The 22,947-nt window shown below is 37.9% G+C and overlaps 1 protein-coding gene across 3 annotated transcripts in view; it reads left to right on the forward strand.

Annotated features, from left to right (window-relative positions):
• The window catches only part of mapk8ip2 (mitogen-activated protein kinase 8 interacting protein 2), a 57,020-nt gene that overhangs the window by 16,931 nt on the left and 17,142 nt on the right, over positions 1–22,947 (forward strand). For all 3 annotated transcript variants that reach the window (XM_062041019.1, XM_062041020.1, XM_062041021.1), the window contains exon 2: positions 14,973–15,078. In XM_062041019.1, coding sequence (XP_061897003.1) covers positions 14,973–15,078 — 106 coding nt within the window. The remainder of the gene's footprint in view (positions 1–14,972; positions 15,079–22,947) is intronic.

The following is a 22,947-nucleotide window of genomic DNA, read 5'->3' on the forward strand; positions in this document are numbered from 1 at the left end:
AAGTTTCTAAAAATTCTACATAAAAAAAATAATTTCCCCCATGTCCCTTTAGGCCCTAAAGGGACATGGGGGAAATTATTTCCCCCCATATTATTTCCAGGGCCTTCATTTTATTTGGCCCTGGAAATAATATGGGGTAAAATAATTTCCCCCATGTCCCTTTAGGGCCTAAAGCAGGGGTCACCAACGTGGTGCCCGCGGGCACCAGGTCGCCCGTAAGGACCAGATGAGTCGCCCGCGGGCCTGTTCTAAAAAAAAAAAAAAAAAAAAAAAAAAATTATAATTTTTTTTTTTTTTTTAAAATTAAATCTACATAGAAATGATGCACTTTCAATCAGTGCATCAACCAAAACAACCTCCCCCATGCACACTCATCCACACCCACTCACACAAAAGGGGTTATTTCTTTCTGCTACCAATATTCTGTTTCCCACAACATAGACAACACATCTGCAAGGGACACAGTCCCTGAAGCACACATGATTGTATAGGCTGCTGGTCCACTAACATTTTCATTAATTACTATTTTTTATGTAATTATTTTTATATTGTTTTACTTTCTTTTTTATCCAAGAAAATGTTTTTTATTTATTTATCTTTTTTTATTTTATTTTTTAAAAAAGGACCTTATCTTCAACAGACCAGGTTGTCATTGAAATTAGATTTGTTTAAAGGGTTTTTTAAACCAGGCCCAGTCCAGATAATGTCCAAGTCGGACTCAGCAACACACACCTTCATTCATGTACACAGAAAAAAATTAGGGAACACAACAGATTGCATATAATTTATAAACAAAATTACATTTTCAAAATAAGCATTTATGTACAGTCCAGATTATGTCCAGGTCACTCAAATTAGGGAACACAACAACAGATATCATATAATCTATAAACATAATTATACTTTCAAAATAAGCCTTTGAGGACTTCTCATCTTTTTTTTTAATGTTTTTTGGCATCATTATCGTTTTCAACCATGTAACTTTCTAAAGTTAGAAAATACTGAATAAATGTTTTAAAGAAAGTAATACTAAGTGAATATCTGTTTTTGGCCTTAAAAATAAACATTTTACCGAGTACTATAATTAAATGGACTAAATCATGATTGTCAATGAACTCTCCTAAAATAACAGAAACCACATCGAGCTTCATAAACAAACCAATCCTTAAACACATTTTTTCACTTCCACCCAAAACAAAGACACAATATGACAATACCAAAACAAATGCAGGGTGGATTCAGGCTCCTGACAACAAAATCGGCAATCATCTGACTCTGTCATATTCCATAATTTTAACATTTTCCCTGTGGGTAAGAAGTTATAAATAATTTTAATTTGAAAATAACGATTTTGCACATCGATAGTGGTTTTATAGATTAGTTTGAATATGGCATCCCATGGCAACGGGCAGTCAAAAAAGTCCTCCCATTTTCCATTTGTGTTGTATAAGGCAGCCTTCAAAGATTTCTTTATTAAATAAAAATTATATATTTATTTTAGTTCCTTTTTGCCAACTAGAATTTCTTATTAGAGGTTTACAAACTAATAATTTAGTAGTTCCATAATTAATTATTTGTTTCCATCTTTTCCCAATTACTCCAGTTAGTTGATAAAATGAAAAGCTTGAGCAAGCATCACCATATATAGTTCTAAATTCATCATACTTCATAATTTTACAATTCTCATTGATAATATCATTGACAAAAATGATTCCTCTTTCAAACATATTTTTCCAAAAGAAAGGCTTTCCATCTATTACAATATTAGAGTTCATCCATATTAACTGCTGCAAAATATTGTCTCTTTTTTCTGGCACATAAAATTGAAAACACCACTATGAGTGGATTGTTTCCTTTATGAACCCCGCCATGTTTCCCAGCAGACTCTCTGGGAGGGGATCACTTGTAAAAAAGGATACAATTTCTTTTGATACAGTACATGTTTTTTGTCCAACAGGACATTTGTGTACCACTCAATGTTTAAATACATCTTTGGAACAATTGATGCTTTTAAAGACAGACACATATCTTCAAGGTTGAGAAGTTTCAGGCCCCCATATTCATACTCTTTGTACAAAACCTTTCTTTTAATCTTTTCTGGTTTGCCGTTCCAGACAAAATCGAAGACCCTCCGCTCATAAATCTTAAAAAAGTTTTGTGATGGAGCTGGTAATGACAAAAACAAATAAATAAATTGAGGAATAATTAACGAGTTGGCAATAGACATTTTACCATACAAGGTTAGGGATTTCCCTTTCCATAATTGCATAATTTTGTCCAGCTTTCTTAGTCGATTATCATAATTTACTGAGCCTAGATCTTCCAGATTTTCTGGGACAACAACACCAAGTATGTTAACTGGTCCATCTGTCCACAAAACAGGCACTTTGCATTCCATTCGAAAGGACGTTCCCTTTAGATTTCCGATCCTTAACATTTTACATTTATCATAATTAAGCTTAAGGCCAGATTGCTGTGAAAATATGTCCAAAAGATTAAGAAGGTTCCGCAAACAATGAGGAAAAATCTTATCTTTGTGAATCAGCCTTTTCTGACATGAACTTCATCAAGAACAAACACAGAACACGCATCACTGATGCACATCTGCAAGACTCACTCAGAGTTGCAGTGTCAAGTTACACACCAGAGTGCAACACACTAGTTAACAGCATGCAATGACAGGCTTCCCACTAACTGACAAAGAAACAGATAACAGATTTGGTGTCCAGTTCAAAGTGTGACATGATTTAAAAATTTGAGAGTTTACTTTTGTATTTTACATGAGTTATTATTTGTACAAACATGGTGCAAAGTAATTCATGATTTGTTAAAAAATGTTAGTGGCTAGCTAGTTAAAATGGGATATTGTGATTTCACAAGACTGTCTTAGAAGTGATCATTTGAAAATGTTCAATTTGAAAAATGTGCACTTAGAGAAAATATAAAAATAAAGTGTTGCATATTGATATTTATCTGTTTCTATATATATTTATTGTGAGAAATCATAAAGATGATCAGTGTTTCCACAAAGATAAATATCATTAATTATTAATAATAACAGAGTTAAAGGTAAATTGAGCAAATTGGCTACTTCTGGCAATTTATTTAAGGGTGTATCTAACTGGTAGCCCTTCGCATTAATCAGTACCCAAGAAGTAGCCCTTGGTTTCAAAAAGGTTGGTGACCCCTGGCCTAAAGGGACATGGGGGAAATTATTTTTTTTATAATTTTATTTTATTTGTATTTTTTTTAGACATGTATCTCGTGCGCAGGAGAAACTTTTTATAAAGTTATAAAAAAAAAAAAAAAAATTATAATTTTTTTTTTTTTTTTAGACATGTAACTTTCTCGTGTGCACGGGATAGTTTCTCGTGCGCACTAGATACATGTAAAAAAAATTATAAAATAAAATAAAAATATTATTATTTTTTTTTATACATGTATCTCATGCGCAGGAGAAACTATCTCGAGGTACATGTCTAAAAAAAAAAAAATAATAATAATTTTTTTTATTTTTTATAACTTTATAAAAAGTTTCTCGTGCGCACAAGATACACGTCTAAAAAAAATAAAAAAAAATAAATTATACATGTTTTTTCCCCCCCATGTCCCTTTAGGGGCTCCGTAGAAAAGTACTTTATTGATACATATTATTTCCAGGGCCAAATAAAATGAAGGCCCTAAAGGGACATGGGGGAAATTATTTTTATTATTATTTTATTTGTATTTTTTTTAGACATGTATCTCGTGCGCAGGAGAACATTTTTATAAAGTTATAAAAAAAAAATATATATATATAATTATATTATAATTTTTTTTTTTTTTTTTAGACATGTAACTTTCTCGTGGGCACGGGATAGTTTCTCGTGCACACTAGATACATGTAAAAAAAATTATAAAATAAAATAAAAATATTATTTATTTTTTTTAGACATGTATCTCGTGTGCACGAGAAACTATCTTGAGGTAGATGTCTAAAAAAAACAAAACATATATATATAATTTTTGGTGTGCACAAGATAGTTTCTTGTGTGCACAAGATACATTTAAAAAAAAAAAAAAAATTAAAAATTTTTTTTTAGACATGTATCTCGTGCGCACGAGAAACTATCTCGAGATACATGTCTAAAACAAAAAAAAAATTCAAATTATTATTATTTTTTTTAAACTTTAGAAAAAGTTTCTCGTGTGCACGAGATACATGTCTAAAAAAAAAAAAAAAAAAATTAAAATTTTTTTTCCCCCCCATTTCCCTTTAGGGGCTCCGTAGAAAAGTACTTTATTGATACATATTATTTCCAGGGCCAAATAAAATGAAGGGCCTGGAAATAATATTAGGGCCTAAGGGGACATGGGGGAAATTATTTTTTTAATTATTTTATTTTATTTGTATTTTTTTTTATAAAGTTATAAAAAAAAAAAAAAAAAAAAGTATAATATACATATTTTTTTTAGACATGTAACTTTCTCGTGTGCACGGGATAGTTTCTCGTGTGCACTAGATACATGTAAAAAAAATTATAAAATAAAATAAAAATATTATTATTTTTTTTAAACATGTATCTCGTGCGCATGAGAAACTATCTCGAGGTACATGTCTAAAAAAAAAATAAAAAAAAATTATAATTTTTTCTTTTTTTTTATAACTTCATAAAACGTTTCTCGTGCGCACGAGATAGTTTCTCGTGTGCACGAGATACATGTAAAAAAACAAACAAAAAAAAAACAAATATTTTTTTTAGACATGTATCTCGTGCGCAAGACAAACTATCTCGAGATACATGTCTAAAAGAAAAAAAATAAATATATTTTTTTATAACTTTAGAAAAAGTTTCTCGTGCGCACGAGATAGTTTCTCGTGTGCACGAGATACATGTAAAAAAACAAACAAAAAAAAACAAATATTTTTTTTAGACATGTATCTCGTGCGCACGAGAAACTATCTCGAGGTACATGTCTAAAAAAAAAAAAAAATTAAAAAAAACTTTTTTTCTTCTCCCCATGTCCCTTTAGGGGCTCGGTAAAAAAGTTCTTTATTGATACATATTATTTCCAGGGCCAAATAAAAAAAAGTGGTGGGCCACATCTTGACTTTGACACTCTACATCAGGGGTAGGGAACCTATGGCTCTAGAGCCAGATGTGGCTCTTTTGGTGACTGCATCTGGCTCTCAGATAAATCTTAGCTGACACGATAAGTAATGACTAATTCCGCTGGTAATCACAGTGTTAAAAATAACCACGTATCAACCAGACTACAAAGCCATCAGCAAAACCATGCAGCACCAGAAGTCGCATTAATGGTAAGATAAGAGACTTATTATACTCTAAAAATGTTGGTCTTACTTAAAAATGCAAGCATTTAGTTGTATTCATTGTTAAAAAATATTATACGGCTCTCAAGGAAATACATTTTAAAATATTTGGCTTTCATGGCTCTCTTAGCCAAAAATGTTCCTGACCCCTGCCCTAAAGGGACATGGGGGAAATTATTTTTTTTACAATTTTATCTTATTTGTATTTTTTTTTAGACATGTATCTCGTGTGCACGAGAAACTTTCTCTTGCGCACGGGAGGATAGTTTCTCGTGCGCACTAGATAAATGTAAAAAAAATTATTAAAAACAATTTAAAAAAATATTTTTTTAGACATGTATCTCGTGCACACGAGAAACTATTTCGAGGTACATGTCTAAAAAAAAAAAAAAAATAATAATTTTTTTCTTTTTTTTATAACTTTATAAAAAGTTTTTTGTGCGCACGAGATAGTTTCTCGTGTGCACGAAATACATGTCAAAAAAATAAAAAATAATAATTTTTTTTTTTAGACATGTATCTTGTGCGCACAAGAAACTATCTCGAGGAACATGTCTAAAAAAAAAAAATAAAATAATTTTTTTCTTTTTTTTTATATAACTTTATAAAAAGTTTCTTTTGCGCACGAGATAGTTTCTCGTGTGCATGAGATACATGTCAAAAAAATAAAAAATAAAAACAAATATTTTTTTTTTAGACATGTATCTCGTGCGCACGAGAAACTATCTCGAGGTACATGTCTAAAAAAAAAAAAAAATTATGATTTTTTTCTTTTTAACTTTATAAAAAGTTTCTCGTGTGCACGAGATACATGTAAAAAAAACAAACAAAAAAAATAATTTTTTTAGACATGTATCTCGTGCGCACGAGAAACTATCTCGAGATACATGTCTAAAAGAAAAAAAAAAAATTCAAAATTTTAATTTTTTTTTTTTTATAACTTTTGTAAATGTTTCTCGTGTGCACGAGATATATGTCTAAAAAAATAAAAAAAAATTATACATTTTCCCCCTCGTCCCATGTCCCTTTAGGGTTCCGTAGAAAAGTACTTTATTGATACATATTATTTCCAGGGCCAAATAAAATGAAGTGGTGGGCCACATCTTCACTTTGACACCCTGCATTACCTTTGTCAGCCTTAGTCAAACTATGGTATTTTAGATAAGAATACATTTGATCAAATGTACAAATACATGTCCTGTGTGAGGGACAAAAAGCTGCTGATAAAGTGCAGAAATATTTTGGTTTGTAAACGTTTGCTAGTTGGATCATTCTAGGTTGGCCCTTGAGGCAATATCAAATTAACACGAGAGCTGGCCCGCCGGTATCATACACCGCATTCACCGCTAATACTCGTACATTCAGAGCCCCTCCCGAAAATATCTCGGGGCAACCATTCTCCCGAATATCTGCCGATTTCCACCCAGACAACAATATTGGGGGCGTGCCTTAAAGGCACTGCCTTCAACGTCCTCTACAACCTGTCGTCACGTCTGCTTTTCCTCCATACAACAGCATAAGTGAATGCAAGACATGTACCTTGGTCACCAGCCATACAGGTCACACTGAGGGTGGCCGTATAAACAACCTGAACACTGTTACAAATATGCGCCAGACTGTGAACCCACACCAAACAAGAATGACAAACACATTTCGGGAGAATATACGCACTGTAACACAACAGAACAAATACTCAGAACCCCTTGCAGCACTAACTCTTCCAGGACGCTACGATATACACCCCCCCGCTACCACCAAACCCCGCCTCCGCCCACCAAGTTAATGTTGATATTTACCTCAGAAGGCTGCAAATCGAAAAGAGGCATTTCCTTGTTTTATTTACATTTTATTTAATATACCATTGATGTTTTTTCGTTTGTTTTTTGAAAGTTGATTTTGCACTATTAAGTTATATAAGCGTTGCTTGTCTCATATTCAGTTTTAAAGCAAATCGGGGTAGCAAACTGAGCAATAATTCACGTTTTATTCGTGCACTTTCTCTTGCTACTTCAAGGCTTGAATGTTTGATTCATTCATTATTGTTATTTTATTTTCAAATTTATTATTAGCCTGTGGAAAAAGTTTATTTTGATATTTACCTCAGAAGGCTGCAAATAGAAAAGAGGCATTCAATTTTTATTTAAATCTTATTTGATATGCCATTGATATTTTCAAATTATTATTAGGGACCGCAATGTCCCTTTGGGACATAGGACCCTATTGTTATTGTAACGTTTTATTCTTTATTATTATACCGCCGCCTCTTTGAGCTGTAATTCGACCCCCTTAACATGCTTCAAAACTCACCATATTTGACACACACACATCAGGACTGGCGAAAATTGCCATCTGATAAAAAAACCAAACCCCAAAACTCAAAATTGTGCTCTAGCGCCCCCTACGAAAAAAAAAAGACAAAACTGCTTGTAACTTCCGGTAGGAATGTCGTAGAGACATGAAACAAAAACCTCTATGTAGGTTTGACTTAGACCTAGATTGCATACATTGACATCCTTCAGCAAAAATCAACAGGAAGTTGGCAACTCCCCCTTCAAAACAAAAGTTTAGTAAAAACAGTCACTTTTGCCTCTTTGAGCTGTAATTTGACCCCCTTAACATGCTTCAAAACTCACCAAACTGGACACACACATCAGGACTGGCAAAAATTGCAATCTAATAAAAAACCAACCCCAAAACTCAAAATTGCGCTATAGCGCCCCCTAGGAAGAAAACACAGACAAAACTGCCTGTAACTTCCAGTAGAAATGTCGTAGAGACATGAAACAAAAACCTATGTAGGTCTCGCTCAGACCTACATTTCATATATTGACAACCCCCAGCAAAAATCAACAGGAAGTTTGCAATTCCCCCTTCAAAACAAAAGTTTTGTAAAAACCAGTCACGCGTTTGTCGTGTCGGCTTCAAATTAGCACAGGAGAGAGATTGAACCCTTCTGATTAAAAGTTGACCAAAGAGTTTTAATTACTGCTCCGGTTTGGATTTTATGAGCCGTCAAAGTCGGTCCCGTCCATCGCTGCTTGCAGCTTTAATTATTTGTTATTATTTGAAACTGGATTTTGCATGTCACTATAAAGTTATATAAGCCTTGCTTGTTCAATATTCAATGCAAAACTTGTTTGGGTCCCTATTAAAAGGTTAATTTGTTCAACCTTGGCCCGCGGCTTTGTTCAGTTTTAAATTTTGGCCCACTCTGTATTTGAGTTGGACACCCCTGCTCTAGTGGGACTTGGTGGACGCTCAGATGAAATGTGTCAAAGTGAGATGCAGGAGGAGGTGAAATGTGTCAAAGTGGGATGCAGGAGGAGGTGAAATGTGTCAAAGTGAGATGCAGGAGGAGGTGAAATGTGTCAAAGTGAGATGCAGGAGGAGGTGAAATGTGTCAAAGTGGGATGCAGGAGGAGGTGAAATGTGTCAAAGTGGGATGCAGGAGGGTGAAATGTGTCAAAGTGGGATGCAGGAGGGTGAAATGTGTCAAAGTGAGATGCAGGAGGAGGTGAAATGTGTCAAAGTGAGATGCAGGAGGGTGAAATGTGTCAAAGTGGGATGCAGGAGGGTGAAATGTGTCAAAGTGGGATGCAGGAGGAGGTGAAATGTGTCAAAGTGGGATGCAGGAGGAGGTGAAATGTGTCAAAGTGGGATGCAGGAGGAGGTGAAATGTGTCAAAGTGAGATGCAGGAGGAGGTGAAATGTGTCAAAGTGGGATGCAGGAGGAGGTGAAATGTGTCAAAGTGGGATGCAGGAGGAGGTGAAAAGTGTCAAAGTGAGATGCAGGAGGAGGATGCTCGCCAGCAGGGTGTGCCTCTGCAGCATCAGCTGATGCTGACTCAGCATGTGTCACTCCGCATTTAGAGCGGCACCACTTCCGGTTGGACGTGTGCACCCACAGCTGACAAGTCATGTGAGGAGATGGACTGACAGCTAGACTTTACACCAGGGGGGGTCAAACTCCTTTGCACTGAGGGCCACATGGCAGTTCTGGTTGTCCTCAGAGGGGCCACTTGTAACAATGAGTAATATATCACTATACATGTATTAGGGCTGTACGGTATACCAATACTGGTATAGCACCGCCATACTAATGACTCATATTGTCGTCACGTCATGACATTGCTGGTTTTAGGAGCATGTTGGGCAGCGCACACACACAGAGTACTTACAAGCAGACACAGCGTGTAGACAGGAAAGAGACGCATTTTGCCGTAAAAAGTCAAGATAAAGGTGAAGTTGTAACACTGAAAGGTGCTTTAAGGCATCCTCGTTTCCATGGTGACGAATAAAGTACGTTTCTTACAAGTATCATTATCACTCTAGGACGAGGAGTAGCTAAACATGCTTCACTACACACCATAGGAGGATACAATAGCTCACCGCCGTCACTATGTAAACAAAACGCCATGGGTGGGATCTACACCTGACATCCACTGTAATGATACCAAGTACAAGAGTGTATCTAGTCCATACTACTATGATTATATCGATATTTTTTTAGCACCACATATTTTTTTCCTTTTTGTGATACAGCCCTGGACACATGGGGGACTTTGAATACGACCAATGTGTGATCCTGTAGCTACTTGGTATCGCATCGATACCTAAATGTGCGGTATCATCCAAAACTAATGTAAAGTGTCAAAGAAGAGAAGAATAAGTGATTATTACATTTTTAACAGAACATGTCAAAAACAGAAAATAAGCAGATATTAACAGTAAATGAACAAGTGGATTAATAGTCCGCGGACCGATTGGTACCGGGCCGCACAACAATTAAAAATACATAAATAAATAAATTATGAAATCAACATAAAAAACACAATATATACATTCTATATCAATATAGATCAATACAGTCTGCAGGGATACAGTCCGTAAGCACACATGATTGTATTTATTTACGTAAAAAAAAAAAAAAAAAAATTTTTTTAAATTTTTTTTAATGAAATCAACATAAAAAACACAATATATACATTCTATACCAATATAGATCAATACAGTCTGTAGGGATACAGTCCGTAAGCACACATGATTGTATTTGTTTACGTAAAAAAAAAAAAAAAAAAAAAAAAAAAAAAATTATGAAATCAACATAAAAAACACAATATATACATTCTATATCAATATAGATCAATACAGTCTGCAGGGATACAGTCCGTAAGCACACATGATTGTATTTATTTACATTAAAAAAAAAAAAAAAAATTTTTTTTTTTATGAAATCAACATAAAAAACACAATATATACATTCTATACCAATATAGATCAATACAGTCTGTAGGGATACAGTCCGTAAGCACACATGATTGTATTTATTTACGTAAAAAAAAAAAAAAAATAAAAATAATATTTTTTTTATTTTTATGAAATCAACATAAAAAACACAATATATACATTCTATATCAATATAGATCAATACAGTCTGCAGGGATACAGTTCGTAAGCACACATGATTGTATTTATTTACTGTGGCCACGAGAAACTTTCTCGTGGCCACAGTCCGTAAACACACATGATTGTATTTATTTACGTAAAAAAAAAAAAAAAAAAAAAATATATATTTTTTTATGAAATCAACATAAAAAACACAACATATACATTCTATATCAATATAGATCAATACAGTCTGCAGGGATACAGTCCGTAAGCACACATGATTGTATTTATTTACGTAAAAAAAAAAAAAAGTTTTTTTTATTTTTATGAAATCAACATAAAAAACACAATATATACATTCTATATCAATATAGATCAATACAGTCTGCAGGGATACAGTCCGTAAGCACACATGATTGTATTTATTTACGTAAAAAAAAAAAAAAGTTTTTTTTATTTTTATGAAATCAACATAAAAACACAATATATACATTCTATATCAATATAGATCAATACGGTCTGCAGGGATACAGTCCGTAAGCACACATGATTGTATTTATTTACGTAAAAAAAAAAAAAAAAAAATTTATTTTTTATTTTTTATGAAATCAACATAAAAAACACAATATATACATTATATATCAATATAGATCAATACAGTCTGCAGGGATACAGTCCGTAAGCACACATGATTGTATTTATTTATGTAAAAAAAAATAAAATAAAAAAAAAATAATTTTTTTTTTTTTTTTAAATACACCCCCCACCGGTCCGTGGGACAAATTTTCAAGCGTTGACCGGTCCGCAGCTACAAAAAGGTTGGGGACCACTGATGTAGACAATGTAATAGGTAGATAAATGACGGGGCAGGTGGTCCCGCCCACAACATGGTGGTGAACGTGGCACACAAAAGACCCACGTATCTTTGTGTGAGCTTTACTAAAGACGTGGTATGACTAATATTGTTGTTTGATTCATGGCCGACACAACAATTGTTAAGGTGAAGCGAGGTCGCCATGGCAACGACTCTCAATGGCGCTTCAGGTCCTTCCGACATTCCTCTGCTGACACTAGAAGCAGTCAGCTGATGGCGCCGACGTTGCCACGGTTACGGCGAGGTCATCAGTGAGAGCGACCACGTTGTGTACATCTGGCATCCTTCCCCTCCTATTAGACGCACTGCAATGCAGCATTTTTCTTGCACTTGCAGCCAGCTGTTAGGAAATAAAGGCCCGCTGCAGCTAACCACACAAACATTACACGTCATTGGTCATCAACTCTTCTACTTGCAAAGTTTTGGGGACTATTGAGCGTAGCGTATATAACCTCTACATTTATACCTTGTTATTTACACACGTGTATATAACCTCTACATTTATACCTTGTGTTATTTACACACGTGTATATAACCTCTACATTTATACCTTGTGTTATTTACACACGTGTATATAACCTCTACATGTATACCTTGTGTTATTTACACACGTGTATATAACCTCTACATTTATACCTTGTGTTATTTACACACGTGTATATAACCTCTACATTTATACCTTGTGTTATTTACACACGTGTATATAACCTCTACATTTATACCTTGTGTTATTTACACACGTGTATATAACCTCTACATTTATACCTTGTGTTATTTACACACGTGTATATAACCTCTACATTTATACCTTGTGTTATTTACACACGTGTATATAACCTCTACATTTATACCTTGTGTTATTTACACACGTGTATATAACCTCTACATTTATACCTTGTGTTATTTACACACGTGTATATAACCTCTACATTTATACCTTGTGTTATTTACACACGTGTATATAACCTCTACATTTATACCTTGTGTTATTTACACACGTGTATATAACCTCTACATTTATACCTTGTGTTATTTACACACGTGTATATAACCTCTACATTTATACCTTGTTATTTACACACGTGTATATAACCTCTACATTTATACCTTGTGTTATTTACACACGTGTATACAACCTCTACATTTATACCTTGTGTTATTTACACACGTGTATACAACCTCTACATTTATACCTTGTGTTATTTACACACGTGTATACAACCTCTACATTTATACCTTGTGTTATTTACACACGTGTATACAACCTCTACATTTATACCTTGTGTTATTTACACACGTGTATACAACCTCTACATTTATACCTTGTGTTATTTACACACGTGTATACAACCTCTACATTTATACCTTGTGTTATTTACACACGTGTATACAACCTCTACATGTATACCTTGTGTTATTTACACACGTGTATACAACCTCTACATGTATACCTTGTGTTATTTACACACGTGTATATAACCTCTACATTTATACCTTGTGTTATTTACACACGTGTATATAACCTCTACATTTATACCTTGTGTTATTTACACACGTGTATATAACCTCTACATTTATACCTTGTGTTATTTACACACGTGTATATAACCTCTACATTTATACCTTGTGTTATTTACACACGTGTATATAACCTCTACATTTATACCTTGTGTTATTTACACACGTGTATATAACCTCTACATTTATACCTTGTGTTATTTACACACGTGTATATAACCTCTACATTTATACCTTGTGTTATTTACACAGAAATATGATGAAAATGTTTATTCATTGTTTCCAAACGGTGTCTGTAACACGGCAGTAAAACGGCTGACCGAGCAAAACAGAAGTCATGGTCATGGAGCCACTAGCTGCACAAGCTAGCTCTCCAATCAGTGTGTTTGTGTCTGATGTGTTTGTGTCTATTTGTCTGATGTGTGTGTGAGTGTGTATTTGTGTCTTGTGTGTGTGTCTATTTGTCTGATGTGAGTGTGAGTGCGTATTTGTGTCTGATGTGTGTGTCTATTTTTCGGATGTGTGTGAGTGTGTATTTGTGTCTGATGTGTGTGTCTATTTGTGTCTGATGTCTTTGTGTCTGATGTGTGTGTCTATTTGTCTGATGTGTGTGTAAGTGTGTATTTGTGTCTGATGTGTGTGTCTATTTGTGTCTGATGTCTTTGTGTCTGATGTGTGTGTCTATTTGTCTGATGTGTGTGTAAGTGTGTATTTGTGTCTGATGTGTGTGTCTATTTGTCTGATGTGTGTGTAAGTGTGTATTTGTGTCTGATGTGTGTGTCTATTTTTCGGATGTGTGTGTGAGTGTGTATTTGTGTCTGATGTGTGTGTCTATTTTTCGGATGTGTGTGAGTGTGTATTTGTGTCTGATGTGTGTGTAAGTGTGTATTTGTGTCTGATGTGTGTGTGAGGGTGTATTTGTGTCTGATGTGTGTGTCTATTTGCCTGATGTGTGTGTGAGTGTGTATTTGTGTCTGATGTGTGTGTCTATTTTTCGGACGTGTGTGTGAGTGTGTATTTGTGTCTGATGTGTATGTCTATTTGTCTGATGTGTGTGTGTGTGTGTGTCTATTTGTGTCTGATGTGTATGTCTATTTGTCTGATGTGTGTGTGTGTGTGTATTTGTGTCTGATGTGTGTGTCTATTTGTCTGATGTGTGTGTGTGTATTTGTGTCTGATGTGTGTGTCTATTTTTCGGATGTGTGTGTGAGTGTGTATTTGTGTCTGATGTGTATGTCTATTTGTCTGATGTGTGTGTGTCTGATGTATTGTTTTCTATTTGTCTGATGTGTATGTGTCTATTTGTCTGATGTGTGTGTCTGTTTGTCTGATGTGTTTGTCTATTTGTCTGATGTGCGTGTGTCTGATGTGTTTTTGTCTATTTGTCACATGTGTGTGTCTATTTGTCTGATGTGTGTGTCTATTTGTTTGATGTGTGTGTGTCTGATGTGTTTGTGTCTATTTGTCTGATGTGTGTGTCTGTTTGTCTGATGTGTTTTTGTCTATTTGTTTGATGTGTGTGTGTCTGTTTCTCTGATGTGTTTTTGTCTATTTGTCTGATGTGTGTGTGTCTGATGTGTTTTTGTCTATTTGTCTGATGTGTGTGTGTCTGATGTGTTCGTGTCTATTTGTCTGATGTGTGTGTCTATTTGTCTGTTGTGTGTGTGTCTGATGTGTGTGTCTATTTGTCTAATGTGTGTGTCTATTTGTCTGGTGTGTGTGTCTGATGTGTGTGTCTATTTGTCTGATGTGTTTGTGTCTGATATGTGTGTCTATTTGTCTGATGTGTTTGTGTCTGATATGTGTGTCTATTTGACTGATGTGTGTGTCTATTTGGCTGATGTGTCTGATGTGTGTGTGTGTCTGATGTGTTTATAGGCCCGCCCACGACATCAGTTTGGAGGAGTTTGACGATGAAGATCTCTCAGAAATCACAGATGACTGCGGGATCGGACTAAATTATGACTCTGATCGTTATGAAAAGGTAAGTCACTTACTTTGTCTTCCTTAATATTACCATGTATCACTATATATTGATGCATTTCATCCATGAGAGTGATCGGCCGATACCAATGACATGTATGAACTGTAATTGGTTCCATGTATCGATGGTGAGGGATATGTAATGTATACGTACAATTGTTGGATGACAACAAAGTCAAGAGTACACAATGACTAAACACAACACAATTGTTGGATGACAACAAAATCCAGAGTACAAGATGACTGAACACAACACAATTGTTGGATGACAACAAAGTCCAGAGTACACAATGACTAAACACAACACAATTGTTGGATGACAACAAAGTCCAGAGTACACGATGACTAAACACAACACAATTGTTGGATGACAACAAAGTCCAGAGTACAAGATGACTAAACACAACACAATTGTTGGATGACAACAAAGTCCAGAGTACACAATGACTAAACACAACACAATTGTTGGAGGAGTTATGTGTTGCTTCACATGCTCATACGTTCGAGCACAAAGACATTCCAGAGGGCGAGTGGGCGTCTGTCTGCGATACAACATGGCGTCACACCCTCGTCTGCAGGGACGCCCCCAATTGGGCGTGCACCATAAAGCCCGGAGGTTGATGGTGCCGACAGCGGGTGGATACACGTACAATGGTGCCGACAGCAGGTGGATACACGTACAATGGTGCCGACAGCAGGTGGATACACGTACAATGGTGCCGACAGCAGGTGGATACACGTACAATGGTGCCGACAGCGGGTGGATACACGTACAATGGTGCCGACAGCGGGTGGATACACGTACAATGGTGCCGACAACAGGTGGATACATGTACAATGGTGCAGACAGCAAGTGGATACATGTACAATGGTGCCGACAGCAGGTGGATACACGTACAATGGTGCCGACAGCAGGTGGATACACGTACAATGGTGCAGACAGCGGGTGGATACATGTACAATGGTGCCGACAACAGGTGGATACATGTACAATGGTGCAGACAGCAAGTGGATACATGTACAATGGTGCCGACAGCAGGTGGATACACGTACAATGGTTCCGACAGCAGGTGGATACATGTACAATGGTGCCGACAGCAGGTGGATACACGTACAATGGTGCCGACAGCAGGTGGATACATGTACAATGGTGCTGACAGCAGGTGGATACACGTACAATGGTGCCGACAGCGGGTGGATACACGTACAATGGTGCAGACAGCGGGTGGATACACGTACAATGGTGCCGACAGCGGGTGGATACACGTACAATGGTGCCGACAGCGGGTGGATACACGTACAATGGTGCAGACAGCAGGTGGATACACGTACAATGGTGCCGACAACAGGTGGATACACGTACAATGGTGCAGACAGCAAGTGGATACATGTACAATGGTGCCGACAGCAGGTGGATACACGTACAATGGTGCCGACAGCAGGTGGATACAAGTACAAGGATGCCGACAGCAGGTGGATACACGTACAATGTGTGTCGGGGAATTTAGAAACAGAGCAGACAACAAACATCATGCACACCACATTTCAGATGATTTTTTTTTTTTTTTTAACGGTCCCTTCATGTCGTGCAGCGTATCCACGCACTGACTCCGCCACGGATGACCAGGATGTCATTAGATTGACCTTCGCTGGCAAAAGAAGAGCCCGTTGTGAGATTCCAATTAGTCCAAGTGGATTCAGGTCTCAATCTGCTGCTGCTGAGTGCTCAGAGAGTACGGGGTATCGGACTGTCTGATTGTGGCGGTCCGCTCCCTGTACGATCAGTGTCAGAGCTTGGTCCGCATCGCCGGCAGTAAGTCGGACACGTTTCCAGTGAGGGTTGGACTCCACCAAGGCTGTCCTTTCTGTTCATAACTTTTATGGACAAAATTTCCAGGCGCAGTCAAGGCGTTGAGGGGATCTGGTTTGGTGGATGCAGGATTAGGTCTCTGCTTTTTGCAGATGATGTGGTCCTGATGGCTTCATCTGGCCAGGATCTTCAGCTCTCACTGGATCGGTTCGCAGCAGAGTGTGAAGCGACTGGGATGAGAATCAGCACCTCCAAGTCCGAGTCCATGGTTCTCGCCCGGAAAAAGGGTGGAGTGCCATCTCCAGGTTGGGGAGGAGATCTTGCCCCAAGTGGAGGAGTTCAAGTACCTCGGAGTCTTGTTCACGAGTGAGGGAAGAGTGGATCGTGAGATCAACAGGCGGATCGGTGCGGCGTCTTCAGTAATGCGGACGCTGTATCGATCCGTTGTGGTGAAGAAGGAGCTGAGCCGGAAGGCAAAGCTCTCAATTTACCGGTCGATCTACGTTCCCATCCTCACCTATGGTCATGAGCTTTGGGTTATGACCGAAAGGACAAGATCACGGGTACAAGCGGCCCAAATGAGTTTCCTCCGCCGGGTGGCGGGGCTCTCCCTTAGAGATAGGGTGAGAAAGTCTGTCATCCGGGGGGAGTTCAAAGTAAAGCCGCTGCTCCTCCACATGGAGAGGAGCCAGACGAGGTGGTTCGGGCATCTGGTCAGGATGCCACCCGAACGCCTCCCTAGGGAGGTGTTTAGGGCACGTCCGACCGGTAGGAGGCCACGGGGAAGACCCAGGACACGTTGGGAAGACTATGTCTCCCGGCTGGCCTGGGAACGCCCCAGGAGCCCCCGGGAAGAGCTGGACGAAGTGGCTGGGGAGAGGAAAGTCTGGGCTTCCCTGCTTAGGCTGCTGCCCCCGCGACCCGACCTCGGATAAGCGGAAGAAGATGGATGGAATCTGCTGCAGCTGTGAAAGGAGCTCAATACATACCCTATATTTCCCACTATAAGGCGCATCCTTTCATTTTCTCAAAACTCCACAGAGCGCCTTATAACCCGGTGCGCCTAATGTACGGAATAATTCCGGTTGTGCTTACCGACCTCCAAGCTGTTTTATTAGGTAGATGATGTAATGTTAGTGTGACCAGTAGATGGCAGTCACACATAAGAGATACGTGTTATCGCAATATGATTGTAGTCAAACATAAGAGCTACATGTGAACTACAGGCTGAAGCCAGTAAACAACAACAAAACTATACATTTTCTATTGAGAATATAGAACATTACACACGGCCTCAAAGATCTGCCAAAATGTTTTAGTATGACTTCGATAAGCTATGAAGACTCACCGCTTGATGGATTGTCGGAGCATTATGGCTACCATAGTCAGACGTACTGTGCTTCAACATATGAGTATTACTATGGTGTGTGTGTATAAGGACCCAAAAATGTCACCTATTAGCAGACATTACCTGGCATTTTGTTTCGCAATATTATGCAAAAGCAACTTTTCTTACCTTCTGGTGCCTGCTGATGTGTTTTTGGGATCTGCATATGTCCTGAAAAGTTGTATGTAGTCTGTGCCGACACCGTAGTCGATGAGCTTCTTCTTGTTCTCTACCTTCAGGCACCAATGTGGAGGTCTTATAAGATACAATCAATTAATTAGGCAACATTTTAAGAATGGATTTAATTATACACATTGAGTCTATTAGAGTGCTAAAACTGTTCATCAATAATCAATATATCAGTGTGCAGCTTTTTAAAGATCACAAAATGATATTTTATTGAGAGAAAGTTAGATTTTGTGTTTTGTTTGCTGCTCTTTTAATGTTTTTTATAAATACATAAACAAGGCTAATTGTTTGTTTTTTAGCACTTTGCCTTTCATTTCTTTTAAAACGGACAACATTTTAAAAGTCATTTTATTTTGGTAACAGCTGAATGAGCAGCACAGTTACAGTATAAATAAATAAATAATATAATGAATTATTCATCTTTGTTGTTAGTAAACTCATGCCTGAAATAACTTTTGGTTTTAGAAGTCGATGGTAAAATGAGAGCCATTAAATACGTGTACACTTTATTATCCGATTAGTCGACTAATCGTTAAGATAATCGTTGACTAATCGACTATAGAAATAGTCGTTAGTTGCAGCCCTGGTACCTTTTGAGGCCCTATCAGCATACCTTTTTAACCTTTTTGATATTTTGATGCTTTTTAGTTTGCGTGCCAGCATCTTTTCAGATCAGACCGATGACACCATCAACTGAAGCGGTGGTTTAATGTTCGTATGCTTGGTGCCATCCAAGCAGCCTGCAAAACTGCAGTAAAGACATAGAATAAGTAGGGATGTCCGATAATGGCTTTTTTTGCCAATATCCGATATTGTCCAACTCTTAATTACCGATATCAACCGATACCGATACATACAGTCGTGGAATTAACACATTATTATGCCTAATTTGGACAACCAGGTATGGTGAAGATAAGGTCCTTTTAAAAAAATAAAATAAAATAATTAAATTAAAAACATTTTCTTGAATAAAAAAGAAAGTAAAACAATATAAAAACAGTTACATAGAAACTAGTAATTAATGAAAATGAGTAAACTTTTACTGTTAAGGTTAGTACTATTAGTGGACCAGCAGCACGCACAATCATGTGTGCTTACGGACTGTATCCCTTGCAGACTGTATTGATATATATTGATATATAATGTAGGAACCAGAATATTAATAACAGAAAGAAACAACCCTTTTGTGTGAATGAGTGTAAATGGGGGAGGGAGGTTTTTTTCGATATTACATTTTAAAGCATTTATCGGCCGATAATATCGGCAGGCCGATATTATCGGACATCTCTAAGAATAAGTCTAAAATAATAATAATAATAATAGATTTTATTTGTAAAAAAGCACTTTACATTGAGTAAACAATCTCAAAGTGCTATAGTGTATTAAAAAAAATAAAAATAAAATAAAAAGATAAAAAATAAATAAATAAAAATAAAAACTACAACAGCCAAATAGCTAGAACTAGTATGCATATATCTAAAAAAAGTTTTTTTTTTTTTAAAAAAAAGAAGGGTTTTTAAGCCTTTTTTAAAAGCATTCACAGTCTGTGGTGCCCTCAGGTGGTCAGGGAGAGTGTTCCACAGGCTGGAAGCGGCGGAGCAGAAAGCCCGTTCTCCCATTGTTCGTAGCTTTGTCCTCGGAGGTTGGAAGAGGTTAGCCTGTGTCGTGTGGAGGATTTGGGGGTGAGTAGTTCTTTGAGGTAGAGGGGGGCATTTCCATGGAGGCACTGGTGGGTTAGTAGGGAGACTTTGTATTCAATCCTGAGTGGAACAGGAAGCCAGTGAAGGGATTTGAGAATTGGTGTGATATGGTCATATTTCCGCACTCTCATCAGGATCCTAGCAGCACTATTCTGTATGTATTGCAGCTTCTGGATGTTCTTGCTGGGGATCCCGACAAGAAGTGCGTTGCAGTAGTCTAGCCTGGAGGAGACAAAGGCGTGGACGAGCCTCTTGGCATCAGAGAGAGTGAGTAAGGGGCGGAGTTTAGCAATGTTCCTGAGGTGGTAGAAGGAGGTCTTGCACAGTTGTTTTATTTGAGCCTCAAAGGTCAAGTGAGGGTCCATTCTAACCCAGATTAGTGATTGAGGATGAGAGGTGAAGGGGATGGTGTATGACTTGAGTCTGATGTGGGGTGCCGACTAGAATGGCTTCGGTTTTGGAGCTGTTCAGTTGAAGAAAATTGTGTTTCATCCACGCCTTTATGTCCTCCAGGCAGTTGGTAAGTGTGGATGATGGTAGGGCTGCAGAGGGGGTTGGGTTTGTTTTTAGGTAGAGTTGAGTGTCATCGGCATAGCAGTGCTAACTGATCCCCGTTCAGGGATTCTGCCTTATTGATCTGCTCTTGAAGTCTACAGATCAATAGAGAAATATACGTCAAATGATCTTGACCGTGGACGAGTGTTAGTTAAGGTGAAGCTGCAATGTTTACCTGCCTGGCTGATAATGGAAGGGTGTTATTGATGTACTATTCTTGCAGACTGGCTGTTCTTATTTATAGTTCTGAGATGATTGTTCTTGCTATTATCATCTGCATCAGAGGCACTTTCACTACACAGCTGAGGTCTGCTGTACATACATCTCTCATTTCCTGGTGACAGCTTTCATTGGAAGGACAGGCCGTAAGTCTTGAAGTTGAGGAACACATTCATAACAAGGATTTGTGCACAAATTCCGGTGTGCTCTGGAGGATCGGGTGTAAAGCGCAGATAAAGCCGGCGTCAGCAGGATTGTGATGTGAGAGGGGCACGCTTTGATGGCTCCATTAAAACCACAGCAGAGGCAGAGAAAGTGCTGCAGAGTCTGGCAGAGTCCCAGCCAGAGGAATCGCTGCTCCTTGTGTTTGTCGTCTTTAGAAACAGAGGATGAGATGGACAAAGCGCAGTAGATGACTCCGCCCTGTGAGAATGATGACCTGCCACAGGGCTATTCCGCTGGCGGTCCAATCAGAGTTCAGTTCAAAACCTGGGAGAATTCCTAAAAACACCAGAGTGCCTCTGTTGTGTAGAAGAACTTGGACCACCGTAAACACATTGGCAGATCTTAGCATTGACATTTAACCTCTGGGGTCCAAACTTGTGATTTACATCAATGAGGCGTTCCCCAAGGCACCCCTTTAAGTCCTCTCCTTTCTGATCTACAGAACGAGGGTGTTGTTGTCATTTGTTTACCTTTTTTAGTCATAGGGGCGGCATGGCGTAGTGGGTAGAGCGCCCGTGTCAGAAACCTGAGGGTTGCAGGTTCGCTCCCCGCCTCTTACCATGCCGTTGTGTCCTTGGGCAGGACACTTCACCCTTGCCCCCGGTGCCACTCACACCGGTGAATGAATGATGAATGAATGAATGATAGGTGGTGGTCGGAGGGGCCGTAGGCGCAAATTGGCAGCCACGCTTCCGTCAGTCTACCCCAGGGCAGCTGTGGCTACGAAAGTAGCTTACCACCACCAGGTGTGAATGCATGATGGGTTTTTAACATGTAAAGTGACTTTGGGTACTTGGAAAAGCGCTATATAAATCCCAGGTATTATTATTATTATACCAGTGCTTCTCAATTATTTTCTGTTACACCCCCAGAAAGAAGAAAATACTTTCCTATAGAACAGTGGTTCTTAACCTTGTTGGAGGTACCGAACCCCACCAGTTTCATAAGCGCATTCACCGAACCCTTCTTTAGTGAAAAATAAAATGTTTTTTTTTTTTCAAATTCAAAACAAAGTTATATGTTTTTGGTAACACTTTAGTATGGGGAACATATTCTAAGTAACAAAGACTTAATTTAGAGTTATTTGGTTAGGATTAGGGCCAGGGTTAGAGGGTTAGGGTTATAATAAGGCCATGCCGAAAAAGGCATTAATAAGTACTTAATAATGACTAGTTAAGAGCCAATATGTTACTAATTTGCATGTTAATAAGCAACTAATTAATGGTGAATATGTTCCCCATACTAAAGTGTTACCATGTTTTTATACTGGTGCACAAAATGAACCGTGCATGAACATCACCTTGTTCAAACAACACAACCAACACAGCGCATAAACTCACAACAAATGACACACCTGCAAATCAGTGTGACTTCTGCTGTTGCCGTATCCTTAATACGCCGATAGGGAGAAGTTTTTACTTACACAATGAGTCGGGTGTGTCTTGACCACCGCCGAACCCCTGAGCCTGACTCACCGAACCCCTAGGGTTCGATCGAACCCAGGTTAAGAACCACTGCTATAGAACTATAAGTTCTTACTTATATCTGTCAGTAAACTCGCCATGAAAGCACTAAAACATACTGGTGTAGTGAGTTTACATTATTCACCCAAGGACGCTTTTTCACGGGACACATTTCGGGCGTTGTTGTTGCACTAGTGAGCCACGGATGAGAAGATGCTGCTCTGTTATTGATTGAAGTAAAGTCTGAATGTCATTAAAATAGTTAGCTCCATCTTTTGACACTTCTTCCACTCCCGTCCTTGCACGCTACACCGCTACAACA

This window comes from Entelurus aequoreus, linkage group LG03 (assembly GCF_033978785.1).
Source record: "Entelurus aequoreus isolate RoL-2023_Sb linkage group LG03, RoL_Eaeq_v1.1, whole genome shotgun sequence".
NCBI classification, from domain to species: domain Eukaryota; kingdom Metazoa; phylum Chordata; class Actinopteri; order Syngnathiformes; family Syngnathidae; genus Entelurus; species Entelurus aequoreus.